Genomic DNA, 18,946 nt, shown 5'->3' on the forward strand with positions numbered 1-18,946 from the left:
CTCCTTACAGAGCTGGTGTAACTGTGTCAGGTTGTAGGCCTCCTTGCTCGTACACACTTTTTCATTTCTGCCCACAAATTTTCTATAGGATTGAGGTCAGGGCTTTGATGGCCACTCCAATACCTTGACTTTGTTGTCCTTAAGCCATTTTACCACAACTTTGGAAGTATGCCTGGGGTCATTGTCCATTTGGAAAACCCATTTGCGACCAAGCTTTAACTTCCTGACTGATGTCTTGAGCTGTTGCTTCAATATATCCACATAATTATCCATCCTCATGATGCCATCTATTTTGTGAAGTGCACCAGTCCCTCCTGCCACAAAGCACCCCCACAACATGATGCTGCCACCCCCGTGCTTCATGGTTGGGATGGTGTTCTTTGGCTTGCAAGCATCCCCTTTCTCCTCCAAACATAACAATGGTCATTATGGCCAAACAGTTCTATTTTCGTTTCATCAGACCAGAGAACAATTCTCCACAAAGTACGATCTTTGTCCCTATGTGCAGTTGCAAACGGTAGTCTGGCTTTTTTATGTTGGTTTTGGGGCAGTGGCTTCTGCCTTGCGGAGCGGACTTTCAGGTTATGTCGAAATGGGACTAGTTTTACTATGGATATGAATACTTTTGTACCGGTTTCCTCCAGCATCTTCACAAGGTCCTTTGCTGCTGTTCTGGGATTGATTTTCACTTTTCGATTTGCACCAAAATACGTTCATCTCTAGGAGACAGAACGTGTCCCCTTCCTGAGCGGTATGACGGTTGCGTGGTCCCATGGTGTTTATAATTGTGTACTATTGTTTGTATAGATGAATCTGGTACCTTCAGGCGTTTGGAAATTGCTCCCAAGGATGAACCAGACTTGTGGAGGTCTACAATTTCTTTCTGAGGTCTTGGCTGATTTCTTTTGGTTTTCCCATGATGTCAAGCAAAGAGGCACTGAGTTTGAAGGTAGGCCTTGAAATACATCCACAGGTACACCTCCAATTGACTCAAATTATGTCAATTAGCCTATGAGAAGCTTCTAAAGCCATGACATTTTCTGGTATTTTCCAAGCTGTTTAAATGCACAGTCAACTTCGTGTATGTAAACTTCTGACCCACTGGAATTGTGATACAATCTGTCAGCAAACAATTGTTGGAAAAATGACTTGTGTCATGCGCAAAGTAGATGTCCTAACCGACTTGCCAGAAATTTGTGGAGTGCGTGAAACGAGTTTTAATGACTCCAACCTAAGTGTATGTAAACTTCCGACTTCAACTGTATGTGCTGAATAGCCTATGTTTGATCTGCTTCGCCATCTGCGGTACGCACTATTGGCACAGGACAGAAAAAAACTTTGCTTCAATTACATACTAGAAGGGGATCCCATTTTTTACTCCTGAAATATTTACCTTGTATTGCCTTTTAATGAAGCCAGTCAACCATTTCTCAGTCTTATGATTTAATTCAGAATACAATAATGATTCTTCTAAATGCTTCTCTTATTTAAAACAAGTTTCCCCCAACCACCTAACAAGGAACAACTCTGGGCCCTAGTTATTATTAAAATACTGGTTTACCATAAGAGTTTAACCTAGAAGAATGTCTGCAAGACAAAAGGCTACTTTTATTTATTTAGGGTGTCATTATAAGATGAGTGTTGTGTCATCTTTCACACAACTGTAGCCAGGAATGTCTGTCTATAGAGAAATTGGATAAATACTTTTAAAATATGTTTTACATTTAGATAAATAATCTTAATCTCTAGATTGGATCAACATTTTTCCAAGTTGAAATGCATAGTATACATTTTCTATGCTATCTTGGAATATATCTTTGTCTACTTAACTTGCACAGAACATGAATTATTATATTCAAATCTGAACTAATTAAATGAAAATGGGCCAACTAGAAGAATCAATACATGTACATTTGGCAGTGATAATTATAATTTCACTGCAGCATTTTGAAATCTATGTAATGTTGTCATTCATTGTTGTCATTGTTCACTGGAATTCTTGAGCCTGTACTTTTTTTAATGCTAAGTGCCTCCACACCTAGGAACTAGCGATGGTGGTGGACCCGATCTGTTGATAGCACTGTAAAGACGGATGACACATCACATACTGACCGTGCTGATCAGTAGTCAAATCTGTTATGTCTTAAAATCAGTAGTTCATACAACCCATAATCTGCTGCCTTGCTTAGCCTAGACAGTAGGCTATGTATGTAGATTGGATGTTCAGAATGATATGGACAGTATGTGACCTGCTTAGCCTAGACAGTAGGCTATGTATGTAGATTTGGATGTTCAGAATGATATGAACAGTATGTGACCTGCTTAGCCTAGACAGTAGGCTATGTACAGTGCCTTGCGAAAGTATTCGGCCCCCTTGAACTTTGCGACCTTTTGACACATTTCAGGCTTCAAACATAAAGATATAAAACTGTATTTTTTTGTGAAGAATCAACAACAAGTGGGACACAATCATGAAGTGGAACGACATTTAGTGGATATTTCAAACTTTTTTAACAAATCAAAAACTGAAAAATTGGGTGTGCAAAATTATTCAGCCCACTTAAGTTAATACTTTGTAGCGCCACCTTTTGCTGCGATTACAGCTGTAAGTCGCTTGGGGTATGTCTCTATCAGTTTTGCACATCGAGAGACTGAAATGTTTTCCCATTCCTCCTTGCAAAACAGCTCGAGCTCAGTGAGGTTGGATGGAGAGCATTTGTGCACAGCAGTTTTCAGTTCTTTCCACAGATTCTCGATTGGATTCAGGTCTGGACTTTGACTTGGCCATTCTAACACCTGGATATGTTTATTTTTGAACCATTCAATTGTATATTTTGCTTTATGTTTTGAATCATTGTCTTGTTGGAAGACAAATCTCCATCCCAGTCTCAGGTCTTTTGCAGACTCCATCAGGTTTTCTTCCAGAATGGTCCTGTATTTGGCTCCATCCATCTTCCCATCAATTTTAACCATCTTCCCTGTCCCTGCTGAAGAAAAGCAGGCCCAAACCATGATGCTGCCACCACCATGTTTGACAGTGGGGATGGTGTGTTCAGGGTGATGAGCTGTGTTGCTTTTACGCCAAACATAACGTTTTGCATTGTTGCCAAAAAGTTCAATTTTGGTTTCATCTGACCAGAGCACCTTCTTCCACATGTTTGGTGTGTCTCCCAGGTGGCTTGTGGCAAACTTTAAACGACACATTATGGATATCTTTAAGAAATGGCTTTCTTCTTGCCACTCTTCCATAAAGGCCAGATTTGTGCAATATACGACTGATTGTTGTCCTATGGACAGAGTCTCCCACCTCAGCTGTAGATCTCTGCAGTTCATCCAGAGTGATCATGGGCCTCTTGGCTGCATCTCTGATCAGTCTTCTCCTTGTATGAGCTGAAAGTTTAGAGGGACGGCCAGGTCTTGGTAGATTTGCAGTGGTCTGATACTCCTTCCATTTCAATATTATTGCTCGCACAGTGCTCCTTGGGATGTTTAAAGCTTGGGAAATCTTTTTGTATCCAAATCCAGCTTTAAACTTCTTCACAACAGTATCTCGGACCTGCCTGGTGTGTTCATTGTTCTTCATGATGCTCTCTGCGCTTTTAACGGACCTCTGAGACTATCACAGTGCAGGTGCATTTATACGGAGACTTGATTACACACAGGTGGATTGTATTTATCATCATTAGTCATTTAGGTCAACATTGGATCATTCAGAGATCCTCACTGAACCTCTGGAGAGAGTTTGCTGCACTGAGAGTAAAGGGGCTGAATAATTTTGCACGCCCAATTTTTCAGTTTTTGATTTGTTAAAGTTTGAAATATCCAATAAATGTCGTTCCACTTCATGATTGTGTCCCACTTGTTGTTGATTCTTCACAAAAAAATAGTTTTATATCTTTATGTTTGAAGCCTGAAATGTGGCAAAAGGTCGCAAAGTTCAAGGGGGCCGAATACTTTCGCAAGGCACTGTATGTAGATTGGATGTTCAGAATGATATGACCAGTATCTGACCTGCTTAGCCTAGACAGTAGGCGATGGATGTAGATTGGATGTTCAGAATAATATGAACAGTATGTGACCTGCACTAAGAAAGCGGACTGTCTTCCACAGCAATAAATTATACAAGTTCTAATAACTGTCTACATTTTACTACATCTTTATTGCACTGAAATTCTGACTTCCAGTGCATTCGGAAAGAATTCAGACCCCTGACACTTTATACATTTTGTTACCTTATTTTCAAAACTCTATTTAACTTGGCAAGTCAGTTAAGAACAAATTCTTATTTACCGTGACGGCCTACCTCAGCCAAAACCGGAAGACGCTGGGCCAATTGTGCGCCACCCTATGGGACTCACAATCATGGCCGAATGTGATGCAGCCTGGATACGAACCAGGGACTGCAGTGCCTCAGACCGCTGCGCCAATCAGGAGCCTTATTCTAAAATGTATACATTTTTTCCCACTCAACCTACACACAATACCCCATAATGACAAAGCGAAAACAGGTTTTTAAAAGTTTCTGCAAATGTATTAAATTAAAACATACCTTATTTACATAAGTATTCAGACCCTTTGCTATGAGACTCGGAATTGAGCTCAGGTGCATCCTGTTTCAATTGATCATCCTTGAGATGTTTCTAGAACTTGATTGGAGTCCACCTGTGGTAAATTCAATTGATTGGACATGATTTGGAAAGGCACACACCTGTTTAAGGTCCCACAGTTGACATTGCATGTCAGCAAAAACCAAGCCATCAGGTCGAAAGAATTGTCCGTAGAGCATCGAGACAGGATTGTGTCGAGGCACAGATCTGGTGAAGGGTACTAAAAAAATGTCTGCAGCATTGAAGGTCCCCAAAAACACAGTGGCCTCCATCATTATTAAATGGAAAAAGTTTGGAACCACCAAGACTCTTCCTAGAGCTGGCTTTCCGGCCAAACTGAGCAATCGGGGGAGAAGGGCCTTGGTCAGGGAGGTGACCAAGAATCCGATGTTCACTCTGACAGATCTCCAGACTTCCTCTGTGGAGATGGGAGAACCTTCGAGAAGGACAACCATCTCTGCAGCACTCCACCAGTCAGGCCTTTATGGTAGAGTGGCCAGATGGTAGCCACTCCTCAGTAAAAGGCACAGCCTGCTTGGAGTTTGCCAAAAGGCACCTAAAGGACTCAGACCACGAGAAACAAGATTATCTGGTCTGATGAAACCAAGATGTGACACTTGGCATTCAGGCCAAAGAGTTCAGTCTGGAGGAAACCTGGCATCCCTACGGTGAAGCATGGTGGTGGCAGCATCACGCTGTGGGGATGTTTTTCAGTGGCAGGGACTGGGAGACTAGTCAGGATCAAAGGAAAGATGAACGGAGCAAAGTACAGAGAGATATTTTATGAAAACCTGCTCAGGACCTCAGACTGGAGAGAAGGTGTACATTCCAACAGGACAATGACCATAAGCACACAGCCAAGACAATGCAGGAGTGGCTTTGAGACAAGTCTCTGAATGTCCTCGAGTGGCCCAGCCAGAGCCCGGACGAACATCTCTGGAGAGACCTGAAAATAGCTGTGCAGCAACCCTCCCCATCCAACCTGACCGAGCTTGAGAGGATCTGCAGAGAAGAATGGGAGAAACTCCCCAAATACAGGTGTTCCAAAGCTTGTAGCATCATACCCAAGAAGACTTGAGGCTGTAATCGCTGCCAAAGGCACTTCAACAATGTACTGAGTAAAGTAAAGGGTCTGAATACTTATGTAAATGTTTTTTTATTTTTATTAGTTATACATTTGCAAACATTTCTAAACCTGTTTTTGCTTTGTCATTGTGGGGTTTTGTGTGTAGCTTGAGGGGGGGGGGGGATTGAATCAATTTTAGAATAAGGCTGTAACGTAACAAACTGTGGAAAAATTCAAGGGGTCTGAGTCATTTCAGAATGCACTGTATGTGGTTATAACAGTCTATTTCCACTTCTGACTTGAGGAATGATTAAGGACGTACAGTAGGACATGACAAGATGTGCCTTGGAATTCATAGAGAACTCTGGGACTAGTATGCATCCTGCAGATTTTAAATGAATAATAATTCTGTAAATTGCATTGAAATAAATGAAGGCTATGACAGATTAACATCTTTACAGAGCAAATAGTGTTTTTTTTAGTTAATTCCATTCAGCACAACTGCATTGTAGAATCAGACTTTTATCTGGGATGTTTTCTACCATCTGCGACATTGTCAATGCGTCATTCAATGAAGGTATGATTTATTATAGGACAAAGGACAATGCATTCTGACACTGGACAGTTTCCATGAACACTTTGGTTCAAACTGCTTATGCAATATTGATGTTCTTAAGTTTAGTTTTTTTGTGGCATAATTTAATTAATGTACTTCAGAAAAGAACATGATAAGTGATCGATATGCCCATGGGGTTAATAATAAAAAGGTTTGATTGGGAAATTAAATCTTGTTATGGTACTATTGTTCGACAGTTTCAGAGCAGACACTTCAAACCGCAACTGTTACATTCAAATCACAGAATTTTGTAATAAAAATAAAAATAAAAAATACATCAGAGATGAGCTGAAAAATGTAAATACTTCACATAAAAAAAGACACCACAAACCATTCGGAAAGATATGTCTTCTGTAAACCTGGACACCATTTGTGAGAAAGTCCCAAAAGCTGGTTTGTGAATGCTAAAGTCCATGCTGATCCACACTATATAACTCAGCCACTCTGGGAGGAAAATGGAAGTTGAATAAAATGACTTTCTTTATCGTCAAAAATCGACCCGTCAGAACCCGCCTACTCCTTCAGGGCGCTTGGTGTGTTTCTACTTCATTATCAAATAACAGGTTTCAGCGTTAAAGTATTGCTTCAAGTCCATACTGGTGTAAGGTGAAAACCTTGGCCTGTACGCATAAAGCATATCAGAGTAGGAGTGCTGATCTAGGCTCCGTTTTGCCTACTAAATCAGAATGAATAGGATGAGGGACCGGATTCTAGATCAGCAGTCTTACTCTGAGCTGCTTTGTCAATACGGGCCTTTGTCAGGTTTGTTTTGAATCAGGTCTGAGGTGGGTGGTGGTGTGTCTCACGACTGGTTGAACTGGTCATCTCCCTGACATACCAGTCTGGTAGGAAGGAGTACTGAGAGTCTCTGTGGATGGAGTAGGTGACATCTCGGTGTGGATCCCATGAGAACAGGTGCACCACCCTGACAGAAATAAATAACATAGTTAACTAGAGTCAGAATGTTTCTAGGGAAACTCTTGACTGTCTGCAATAGCAAGTTCTCTTAAGCTTTTTTTAATGGTAGCAGAAAGTAAAGGTTATGAGCACGGTAATAAAATAAGTACTTTAAAAAGAATCTTAACCATATCAAGCATCACCTTGGATCGTCTTCTGTGACCACACTCTTCACGAAGGACAGGAATTCACAGCAGAAGTTCATGCAGACAGTTGGCTTCCAGCAGTTGGTTTCATTCTGTATGAGAGAAGAGACAACCACTTAGGACAAACAAGCATGCACATTGTTTTTAAACTCACAAAATAGGCATCCTATATTACACAGACCTACGGGGTTTCTGGTAGAAGACCTGTTAAAAATGTGGATGTTCTTTTTCAGAAGAAAATAAAACTGGAACCGTACCTTGATAAGCTGAGATATCTTGGAGATGTGGTAAGTCTCCACAGACACAACCACTCCATCATGATCACGGAAACCAGCTACGATTCGCGGTACCCCAGGAAGAAAGGACTGGGCCCACCACTTTAGTAGTTTAAACCTGGAAGGAGAACATACACAAGAGAAACATTTGAACTCTTGGGAAAATGTTCCAACTGAAGATGTGAGGAGCTAGCCTTGGTTCCAGTTTCATTCTGTGTATATTCATCAGCAAAATGTGTCTTTACCAGACAGTGACAACAGAGCTGGTTACTGGGCTATTCCATGGTAATGGAATTACGCTGAGACTCAAATTTTTCACTTTAAAATTTATGGTTAACAAAAAACATTTAAAAGTTTAACAAACCATACAACTCTATGCACAGAGATTAATTTTAACAATTTACACTGAGAATTTTACAAATACAGGAAGAACTGTGCAGATATAAAGTTTGGACCTGCACAAACCAAACTTTGCACCTGCACAATTTTTCAAGCAATTTTTTTTTTTTATTGTGTAAATTGTTCAACATAATCAGTGTGCATAGAGTTTTATGGATTGTTAAACTTTGAAATCAATGGCTTTTTTTGGCATACAGTTTAAAGAAAAATATGAGTCTCAGCGAAATTCCGTTAACATGGAATTGCCCAACTGCAGATATCCAGAGATATAAGATATGCAGATGTGCAATCCGTCTCCATAATAGGGGGCTAGTGCAGAGCGTATCTGTGGATAGTTTACCTGTGGAAGTTGCTGCGTTGTTTGGGGGTGGAGATTTCCAGTGAGGTCTTCATCTCGATGTAGTTGGCTGGAGGAGACGGGGCCTTGGGGTCTTTGTCCCTACAGTCCACCTCGCCAGAGAACAGCAGTCTGTGCTCGGCTAGCCGGGTCTGGACTACAGTGCAGAAGGCCTCGTTGGTGTTTACAACCCCACCTGGATCTGGAAGACTCTGGGCGTCATCTGAAAGAAGGTTACAGACATTTCAAAACAATCCAAGGCCTCCAACTACCATCCCAAGTAGGAGAAATATTATGCATTTCTGGGTGTAGGCTTTTCAGGAACTGTACACCAATCTCAAGTCATATTGATATTAAACCATCAATAAAAACCATCAGCAATCAACCATCTGAAAGTCCACCACAACATAGAGTGGCTTGCGAAAGTATTCACCCCCTATTTTTCCTATTTTGTTGCCTTACAACATGGAATTAAAATTACTTTTTTGAGGGTCTGTATCATTTGATTTACACAACATGCCTACCACTTGAGCATGCATGAATATTCACATTTCAGCGCCCCCCCAAAGTCAATACTTTGTAGAGCCACCTTTTGCTGCAATTACAGCTGCAAGTCTCTTGGGGTACGTCTCTATAAGCTTGGCACATCTAGCCACTGGGATTTTTTCCCATTCTTCAAGGCAAAACTGCTCCAGCTCCTTCATGGATGGGTTCCGCTGGTGTACAGCAATCTTTAAGTCATACCACAAAATCTCAATTGGATTGAGGTCTGGGCTTTCAATAGGCCATTCCAATACATTTGAATGTTTCCCCTTAAACCACTCGAGTGTTGCTTCAGCAGTATGCTTAGGGTCATTGTCCTGCTGGAAGGTGAACCTCCGTCCCAGTCTGAAATCTCTTGAAGACTGAAACAGGTTTCCCTCAAGAATTTCCCTGTATTTATTCATTCCTTCAATTCTGACCAGTTTCCCAGACCCCACAGCATGATGCTGCCACCACGCTTCACTGTGGGGATGATGTTCTCTGGGTGATGAGAGACGTTGGGTTTGCACCAGACAGTGTTTTCCTTGATGGCCAAAAAGCTACATTTTAGTCTCATCTGACCAGAGTACCCTCTTCCATATGTCTGGGGAGTCTCCCACATGCCTTTTGGCGAACACCAAACGTGTTGGCTTATATTTTTCTTAAGCAATGTTTTTTTTCTGGCCACTCTTCCATAAAGTCCAGCTCTGTGGAGTGTACGGCTTAAAGTGGTCCTATGGCCAGATACTCCAATCTCTGCTGTGGAGCTTTGCAGCTCCTTCAGGGTTCATCTTTGGTCTCTTTGTTGCCTCTCAGATTAATGCCCTCCTTGCCTGGTCCGTGTGTTTGGGTGAGCGGCCCTCTCTTGGCAGGTTTGTTGTGGTGCCATATTCTTTCCATTTTTTAATAATGGATTTAAATGGTGCTCCATGCGATGTTCAAAGTTTCTGAACTTTTTTATAACCCAACCCTGATCTGTACTTCTCCACAACTTTGTCCCTGACCTGTTTGGCATGCTCCTTGGTCTTTATGGTGCCCCTTGCTTAGTGGTGTTGTAGACTCTGGGGCCTTTCAGAACAGGTGTATATATACTGAGATCATGCAACAGATGATGTGACACTTAGATTGTACACAGGTGGACTTTATTTAACTAATTATGTGACTTCTGAAGGTAATTGGTTGCACCAGATCTTATTTAGGGGCTTCATAGCAAAGGAGGTGAATACATATGCACGCACCACTTTTTTTCATTACAATTCACCAATTTTGACTATTTTGTGCATGTCCATTACATGAAATCCAAATAAAAATCCATTTAAATTACAGGTTGTAATGCAACAAAATAATGCCAAGGGGGATAAATACTTTTGCAAGGTACTGTAACAACTCAGTGCGTACAGCAAAAGAGGAATACAAGAAGCCATCCTCTACCTGCACAGGTGTACTGTTCAAATTTGTACCCCCAGTACATCATCTCCTCGTGCCTCTCGGTGCGGTTCTCCCGGTCCCGGCGTGCAGCCTCCGTCTCCACCTCACTGATGTACAGTGTCCCCCCCATCCTGGTCACAGCCAGCAGCCAACCCTCCCGGGTCTCATAAGGCGTGGTCAACAGCTTGGTTAGGTGGCCGCGCCATGTCACAATGTCTACACCTAATGCACTGGTAGGAGAGGTTGATCAAAGAATACATGTCTGTCATGTATGATCCCATTCTGAAATGTTTATGGCCTTGATGACTGACAATTAGTGGGCCTATATCTGTATAACTAGACAGAAAGGTGTTGCTACTGATGAATAATGTATCAATCAAAATAACATCTCTTAAACTGACACTAGTGGTGCTTACCATGGGGAAGAAGAAGCAGCTGTGTCCTTCGACTGCAGCTTGGACCTGTTTGCCAGGATCCATCTGAGGATGTGGTCCAGTTTCTCCTTCACCCTGTCGTCCCTCTTGACGAAGCGGCCCCTGTACCCGTCCCTCAAGTCGAAGTTAGGACAACTCTTCTCCGGCTCCACGTAGTAACGCAGCTGCCGGGCATCATTGAAAAACCTGCGCTCAGAGTCCAGGGAGAAATGTCCCACCTCCACAGGCTGTTTGTATAAGGGGAAGTCTCTCTCGTACAGCTGTCGTTGTATGCTCAGGCTCTGGGTTGGGGGGCTAGATGGGGGTGTTGAAGGGCCAGCCGGATGATGGTTCTGACCGGGTCTGAAGCGCTTGTGTTGGAAATGGCCTCTCCCACTGTCATCCATGTCTCTCTTGAACGTTGACTGGTGGTTGTCGTGGTGATTGGAGTTTGGATGTTGGGGTCTGTGGTGGGACTGGTGGCGTTGGTCCATGGTGATCTAGGAAGAGACAAATATATCTAGTCAATAATCATTCAAATTACAATCGAATAGTCAGTGTCTGACTCAATCTCTTCCAATCTTTCCTTTTTGTATACTACTCCAAATTAAAAGCCCAAAGCAGTCCAAATGTGACTTTCCTGTGTTTAATTTTTATTTTTACATATTGCCACACTTTGAAGTGTGTGAAATTAAACAATGATAATGCCCTTTTAGCTGTTTGAAAAGACTGCCTGAAATGTCAGTCTATTTAGGTGGGATGGAGTTTTAGCCTGCCTGGTGTAGATGAATTAATAGACCAATAAAAAAGGGAGTTCCAAACCTGGGGCAAAACAGACGAGGTTGGCTTAGATTGCTGACAGGAGGAAGGATGGCGGAAGCGGACACACTGATGTGGATTGGGAATCTAATGGCGGTAGAATTAAGGAAAATTTGAATATTGTCCAAAATAATGGAAAATGGAGCAAGATAGGGCTGAGAATGACCCTTCGTATCTTGTACGAGTACGATTTGTTAATGACGAGCAGCTGATCGGATTACTAATCTTGAAGAATCCATTTGATACAGTCAGGTCCATAAATATTTGGACATTGACCAAGGTATTATTGTTATTTTAGCTGTCTACCACAGCATATTGGAGTTGAAATTGAATAATGAATATGAGCTTTCATTTGAGGGTATTTACATCCAAAGCGGGTGAACGGTGTAGGAATTACAGCACTTTTTATATGTGGTCCCCCCTTTTTAAGGGACCAAAAGTAATTGGACAATTGGCTGCTCAGTTGTTCCATGGCAAGGTGTGTGCTTTTCCTCATTAGTTAATTTACAAGTAAGCAGATAAAAGGTTTAGAGTTTATTTCAAGTGTGTCATTTGCATTTGGAATCTATTGCTGTTAACCCTCAATATGAAGTCCAAAGAGCTGTCACTGCCAGTGAAGCAAGCCATCCTTAGGGTGAAAAATCAAAACAAACCCATCGGAGAGATAGCGAAAACGTTAGGTGTGGCCGAATCAACTATTTGGTACATTCTTTAAAAGAAAGAACGCACTGGTGAGCTCAGGAACACCAAAAGGCCAGAAAAATTACGGAAAACAACTGTGGTGGATGACAGAAGAATTATTTCCCTGGTGAAGAAAAAACCCTTCACAACAGTTGGCCAGATCAAGAACACACTCCAGGAGGTAGGCATATCTGTGTCAGAGTCAACAATCAAGAAAACACCAGAGTAAATACAGACGGTTTACCACAAGATGACCAGATTACAGTTTGCCAAACAACATCTAAAAAAGCCTGTACAGTTCTGGAACAACATCCTATGGACAGATGAGACAAAAATCAACTTGCACCAGAATGATGGCAAGAGAAGAGCAGGGAGAAGGGAAGGAACTGCTCATGATTCGAAGCATACCACCTCATCTGTGAAGCATGGAGAAGGCAGTGTTATGGGGGGGGGGGCATGTATGGCTGCCAATGGAACTGGTTCCCCTGTATTTATTGATAATCTGACTGCTGACAAAAGCAGCAGGATGAATTCTGAAGTGTTTAGGGCTATATTATCTGCTCAGATTTGGCCAAATGCTTCAAAACCATTGGATGGTGCTTCACAGTGCAGATGCACAATGACCCAAAGCATACTGAAAAAGCAACCAAATACTTTTTTAAGGCAAAGAAGTGGAATGTTCTGCAATGGCCAAGTCAATCACCTGACCGGATTCCAATTGAGCATGCATTTCACTTGCTGAAGGCAAAACACCTAAAGAACAAGCAGGAACTGAAGATAGCTGCAGTAAAGGCCTGGCAGAGCATCACCAGGAAAGAAACCCAGCATCTGGTTATGTCTATGTGTTCCAGACTTCAAGCAGTCATTTGCAACCAAGTATTAAAACTCACAATTTAATTTATTGTTGTTAGTTTGTCCAATTACTTTTGAGCCCCTAAAATAAAAAGTGCTGTAATTCCTCCACCGTTCACACGATTTGGATGTAAATACCCTCAAATTAAAGCTGAGTCTGCACTTTCAGGTCATCTTGATTGTTTCCTTTCAAATCCTTTGTGTTGGCATACAGAGCCAAAATGAAAATGACTTGGTCAATGCCCAAATATTTATGGACCTGACTATATCCGAACTGGTGGAGAGTGCTGGGTAAAGTGAAGGCTGTGATGATCACGAGAGGCGGGCTTGTTTGGATTTTTTTGTACTTCTGCTGATCAGAAGGTACGTGTGTTGCGTCTCACCCAAGTTGATAAGTTTGACATGTTGTGTGTGTCTTAGAACAGGGCACCCCTCAAGGGGGTAATATCTGGCGTCTCGTGGGAAGTCGATGCACGTCGGATGAATCATGTGGTGAATGATGAAAAGGTGAAGAGTCTATCTGTTCTTTTGTGGAGTCTCTCCCTACTCAAGTGCAGTTGGGGTATATAAACTACAGAGTCAGAGTATTTATCCCAAGAACAATGCAGTGTGATCACTGTAAAGCTTTTGGACATGTTTCAAGTGTTTTCAGAAGGGAGAAGACGAGATGTCCAAGTTGTGTAAAAAATCATGTCATGTGTTTTAAAAGTGATGAAAATGTTGCAATTGTGGTAGAAACCACGAAGCCAGGTCTTTGGAATGCCCGACAAGGAAGAAAGAGAATGAGGTGGCCAAAGTCAGGGCTGTCCAGAGCATTTCATATGCAGCAGCTGTTAAAAGGGTTGAGTGTTCGAATGGTGCTCATCGTCATGGTGCTGGATAGGCCTTCACTGCAGGTTGCAGCGGTTGACTTTCACCAGCAGGACCCAAATATTTAGAAGGTTAAGAAGGTGGACTTTGTGGCCTTTATAGCTATGGTGATTAATGGTACTGCCAAGGTGGAGAGGAAGTCCAGGAAAATAGATATCATTGTGGATGCGGCGGAGCGGTTCCTGGGATTGAAACATTTCTCAGCGGAGGATGGAGTATTGTCACAAGCCGTACCACCCTCTCAGGCCCTAGAGCCTGTGAAGGGAGATATTGAGATTTGAAGGAAGGAAGTCAAATCAAATTTTATTAGTCACGAGCACCGAATACAACCTTACAGTGAAATGCTTTCTTACGAGCCCCTAACCAACAATGCAGTTAAAAAATATGGATAAGAATTAGAAATAAGGCCTCCCGGGTGGCGCAGTGGTTGAGGGCGCTGTACTGCAGCGCCAGCTGTGCCACCAGAGACTCTGATGCAAATAGTCTGGGTAGCCATTTGATTAGTTGTTCAGGAGTCTTATGGCTTGGGGGTGAAAGCTGTTTTGAAGCCTCTTGGACCTAGACTTGGCGCTCCGGTACCGCTTGCAGTGCGGTAGCAGAGAGAATAGTCAATGACTAGGGTGGCTGGAGTCTGACAATTTTTTGGGCCTTACTTTGACACCGCCTGGTATAGAGGTCCTGGATGGCAGGAATCTTGGCCCCAGTGATGTACTGGGACATTCGCACTACCCTCTGTAGTGCCTTGCGGTCGTAGGCCGAGCAGTTGCCATACCAGGCAGTGATGCAACCAGTCAGGATGCTCTCGATGGTGCAGCAGTAGAACCTTTTGAGGATCTGATGACCCATGCCAAATCTTTTCAGTCATCACGACTGTCTTGGTGTGCTTGGACCATCTTAGTTTGTTGGTGATGTGGACACCAAGGAACTTGAAGCTCTCAACCTGCTCCACTACAGCCCCGTCAATGAGAATGAGGGCGTGCTTGCTCCTGTAGTCCACAATCATCTCCTTTGTCTTGATCACATTGAGGTAGAGATTGTTGTCCTGGCACCACACGGCCAGGTCTCTGACCTCCTCTCTATAGGCTGTCTCGTTGTTGTCGGTGATCAGGCCTACCACCGTTGTGTCATCGGCAAACTTAATGATGGTGTTGGAGTCGTGTCTGGCCTGGCCAAGTTTTGTTTTTGTCAATGTACTATTTTTATTTGGGTGGATGAAGTTAGTTTTCGATGTCATGTATGGTTTTGGTGTTTTCCTTGGTTTTTCAACCCATCCAGTTGGTGGCGGCAAAACACCTTTCGGTGTTCTAGTCTGCCATAAAACCCACAGAAGAAGAAGAAGTTCCAAACCTCTCTGCCAAGAGGTTGGTTTTCCCCTCCCCACTCCTAGCAAAATTCTTGTTTGAGAAATTGCTCTTTGGTAATAAGCTATATTAGTTTATTTTTTATTTGAATTCAAAACAATCCCTGTAATGTACTTGATTGTTACCCAGAAATGATTTGATATTGAGACTTTTTTTAATTAAAAAAATAAAAATAATGTCTGCATTGGACCTTTAACTGATCTGGAAGAACAGGATGGATAGATGGAGAGACAGAATGGGTCAATCACATTGCTTCTTCCTATTTATTAATGGAGACTGCAGTCTTTCTAGAAAATGTTTAGATATCGCTCTCCTTTGGGATGCAAACCACAGAAGTAGGCTGGCTAGCTAACTAGCGACTAACATACAGTATGCAGCAATAACATAGACACCGGACCCAAACCTTCGGCTTCTGCCACCGCTGTCTCGTATGACTGGCTGAAAGCACGAGTAACTAAATTAGGTAGTTATGTGGACTAGATAGGTAATATCACTGTATTGGTTATTACATAAATACTGTAATATGTTACATCAGACGTAATAACAGATTAAAAAAATTACAAAAATACACTACCCTCCAGTCAATGTAACTTCAGCATTGCAAATGCATGGCTAGCAGTCTAGCGAGCTAGTTAGCTAGCTAACAGTAAATGCACAATGGTATTAACTTAGTAGCAGTTTCCTTCAACACAAACTACATGCATGATACATTATGTTATGCATGCTACTTTCTATGTTTTGATCAAGCAAAGCAGATGCAACTCATTTAGCAAAATGTGAATTTACTCACCACCGTCTTATTAGCTAGCTAGCTAACGTTACTTCTGTTTTGCAGGATGTGTAACAGTTGATCCTGACGGATAGGTGGCGGTATGTTTCGGAGTCGGGTCTAGTCATTCTGACAGAATCATTTTGTCCGGTGTGTTTAAACGATTGGGAAATCTTGTTTGACCAAGAGTTGCTACAGAAATGCTTACTTTAAGTCAGGTATGGACATTCATTTTATTGCTAGTGAATATACTTATGGAAAACAAACCAATCTTTTGTAATAGTACCGTTATTATAAAGTTTACCGTAGTAGACAAATGGCTAGAAGCTAGTTTATTTTAACGTTAGCATGCTGCTGTCTGTCTTCATAATAACAACTAGCTACTGTAGCTAGCCACTAACGTTAGCACTCCACAACGATTGTTAATGTTAATTGTTAATGTTTTCATGCCTCTCAGTTATGAACCGAAAACGGGCCCTTATATCAGACACGTTTAAAGTGAACAAACGAAGAGTTGGCAATGAGAAGCAGTTTGGAGCTGTCAGCAATGGAGAAGGTGCCTTTCTCAAACTTAAATGTAGCTATCTAGCTACATGTGTCAGTGTTTGACTTGTTGTCCGTCTCCTTTCTTTCCCCAGCGGGACCACTGGACGTCAAAGCCACCCTGCAGGACCTTATGACATTATTCCCACGCAAACTATTCAATGACGCCCTTCCACAAATTGTCCTAAAACACCAACTCTACAGCATACACAATGATAGGACCCAAGTGGACAGGCAGCTTGTAAGCCCAATGAATATTGCTGGAGCAGTGTTCTTCAATCCTGGTGGTCTCAATCAAATGTGTTATTATTATAATTTTTTTTTTTTACCTTTATTTAACTAGGCAAGTCAGTTAAGAACAAATTCTTATTTACAATGACGGCCTACACCGGCCAAACCCGGATGACACTGTACTGGGCACTAACAAAAACCTCCACACTTTGTTGGTCTCCAGGACTGGGTTTGAAGAACACTACTAGTCCTGGAGAAATATTCAAATGTGTTGTCAATTTAGACCATTGCCTTGGTTGATCCATCTGTTAACGTCCAACATCTTCATTTTCATCATCTTTTTGTTAGAGTGACTTGAGGGAACAGGGGGAGCTGTTGATGTTCCAGCTGGGCTTTGACGCCGAGGCCTTTGGGTTGGTGTTCGCTGCAGACTACAAGGCTAAAGTCCTGGCTGGGGAGGAGGGGAGAGGGACACGGGGCACAGTGGATAAATTCCTGGAGAAAGTGCTGCCCTCCTGCAATGACCTGAGCTTCAACAAAGACAAAATGCTGAAGGAGTTTCTCTTCACAGACTCAGAGATAACGTACGAGGGAAATTGCTTTTTTATTTATTAATCTTGGTCTCTTCATGTATTGAAAGTCTTTGTTTGAATGCATTTATACTATAGCTTGTTTGCCAGACACAGATTAAGCCTAGTCCTGGACTAAAAGTCTATGTCAATGGAGATTCTCTATTATACATGATTTTTAGTCCTGGTCTAGGCTTGATCTCTGTCCAAGAAACCGGCACTGTGTGTGTGAGATTTTTTTTTTAATGTTTGAGAGGGTGGTCATCTATGCTGCATCTTATCCTTTTCATGTATCTGAAAGTCTCTGCTTGGATGCATTTGCTCCATTGTAAATTAGTCACTAATAACTTGTGCTATTTCCCACCCCCACCCAGGCAACTGGTGAAGTCGGGGGTTCTGACTGTGAGGGATGCTGGCAGCTGGTGGCTCTCCATCCCCAACTCTGGCAGATTCACCAAGTACCTAATACAGGGTCAGCTACCAAACAAAGAAGTAATTAGCACTACTTTGCTAATGGAGTGTTGACTGTTTACCATCTTCCTCCCCCTGACCCAGGTCGTAAAGCTGTGCTGGGCATGGTTAAGAAGTCCAAATATAATGAAGTCTTAAAGGCAGAACTGGAGGAGAGGCAGACCAACTCACAGGTTAAATTCCAGATCAAGTACCACATCCATGACATCATTGGTGCAGAGCTAGTAGAATGGTGAGACTGGGTTTCATGTCAGTAGGACCAAGCGTTTTCCCTGAACATCATGACACTCTTACACACACCCACCACTTAAGCTGCTGCCATATTGTTTACTATTATGATCTGTCCTGCTACCAGTCACTTTCTCCTAATCCCTGCCTACATGTACATATCTACCTCAACTAATCAGGTATCCCTGCACATTGTAAGTCTGGGACTGACCCTGTATACAGCTTACATGTTCTTTTTTTTCCTCCTGGCTTTTAACTTGTACTCTTTTGTTATTGACTGAATACTGGGAAGGGCTTGCAAGTTAAGCATTTTACTGTACCTGTGCACGTGACAACTTGGAACTTGACTCCTGGGCGTAGCCATCAACTATTCTTGTCGACTGACGTGTATCTAATACAATTGGTCATGTTGTACCCACCTTACCAGCTCTTTTCTTTTTTTAGTATACCCACAACTTCAGGAACATTGTTACGGTGTGTGGACTACTGAACTCAACTGACTGAATGGATACAACAACCTGTTTCATGGAAGAAACCCTAAAGCAACTGAACATGACGAGAGGCCATGTTACACCAAATGAATCTGGTTAATCATTTGCTATTGCCTTGTTTTTCTGGATTTTTTTTCTGCCAAATAGGTAAACCCAAAGTGAAACCTTGTAGGTTGAAATGCCAATGGTGTAAAATAAAGCCTTGTCTGGTTTGTAAATCGTTGTTGACTGTCCTTGTTCACTTGTTTTAAGACAATTGCAACGTGTGGACCCTACAACCAGCTATACTTATGCT

The 18,946-nt window shown here is 42.2% G+C and overlaps 2 protein-coding genes across 2 annotated transcripts; one reads left to right on the forward strand and one right to left on the reverse strand.

Annotated features, from left to right (window-relative positions):
* Nucleotides 1–6,240: 6,240 nt before the first annotated feature.
* dxo (decapping exoribonuclease) lies at nucleotides 6,241–16,224 on the reverse strand. The gene is made up of 7 exons (XM_024408331.2): nucleotides 16,140–16,224; nucleotides 10,770–11,266; nucleotides 10,357–10,583; nucleotides 8,407–8,626; nucleotides 7,650–7,785; nucleotides 7,390–7,484; nucleotides 6,241–7,214 (listed from the first exon to the last, which is right to left on the reverse strand). Exons 2-7 carry the CDS (start codon nucleotides 11,258–11,260, stop codon nucleotides 7,064–7,066), a joined length of 1,320 nt encoding a protein of 439 aa, XP_024264099.1. The 5' UTR covers nucleotides 11,261–11,266; nucleotides 16,140–16,224; the 3' UTR covers nucleotides 6,241–7,063.
* A 353-nt stretch (nucleotides 16,225–16,577) lies between these two features.
* Nucleotides 16,578–18,874, forward strand: LOC112239956 (serine/threonine-protein kinase 19). Its single transcript, XM_042317097.1, has 6 exons — nucleotides 16,578–16,674; nucleotides 16,757–16,902; nucleotides 17,241–17,476; nucleotides 17,836–17,933; nucleotides 18,017–18,164; nucleotides 18,605–18,874. The coding sequence occupies exons 1-6, from the start codon at nucleotides 16,578–16,580 to the stop codon at nucleotides 18,648–18,650; spliced, it is 771 nt and encodes a 256-aa protein (XP_042173031.1). The 3' UTR covers nucleotides 18,651–18,874.
* The last annotated feature ends 72 nt before the right edge of the window (nucleotides 18,875–18,946 follow it).

The sequence above is a fragment of the Oncorhynchus tshawytscha genome, unplaced genomic scaffold (genome assembly GCF_018296145.1).
Source record: "Oncorhynchus tshawytscha isolate Ot180627B unplaced genomic scaffold, Otsh_v2.0 Un_contig_11560_pilon_pilon, whole genome shotgun sequence".
Lineage (NCBI taxonomy): Eukaryota > Metazoa > Chordata > Actinopteri > Salmoniformes > Salmonidae > Oncorhynchus > Oncorhynchus tshawytscha.

Excerpts from the sequence above, each read along its gene's own strand:
- dxo (XM_024408331.2), bottom strand. The coding sequence starts at position 11,260 with ATGGACCAACGCCACCAGTCCCACCACAGACCCCAACATCCAAACTCC. Across the intron at positions 10,584-10,769 it reads GCTGCTTCTTCTTCCCCATG|TGCATTAGGTGTAGACATTG; the intron begins GTAAGCACCACT and ends CTCTCCTACCAG. Across the intron at positions 7,485-7,649 it reads AGATATCTCAGCTTATCAAG|AATGAAACCAACTGCTGGAA; the intron begins GTACGGTTCCAG and ends TCTCTCATACAG.
- LOC112239956 (XM_042317097.1), top strand. The coding sequence starts at position 16,578 with ATGAACCGAAAACGGGCCCTTATATCAGACACGTTTAAAGTGAACAAA. Across the intron at positions 16,675-16,756 it reads AGCTGTCAGCAATGGAGAAG|CGGGACCACTGGACGTCAAA; the intron begins GTGCCTTTCTCA and ends TTCTTTCCCCAG. Across the intron at positions 18,165-18,604 it reads GGTGCAGAGCTAGTAGAATG|TATACCCACAACTTCAGGAA; the intron begins GTGAGACTGGGT and ends TTCTTTTTTTAG.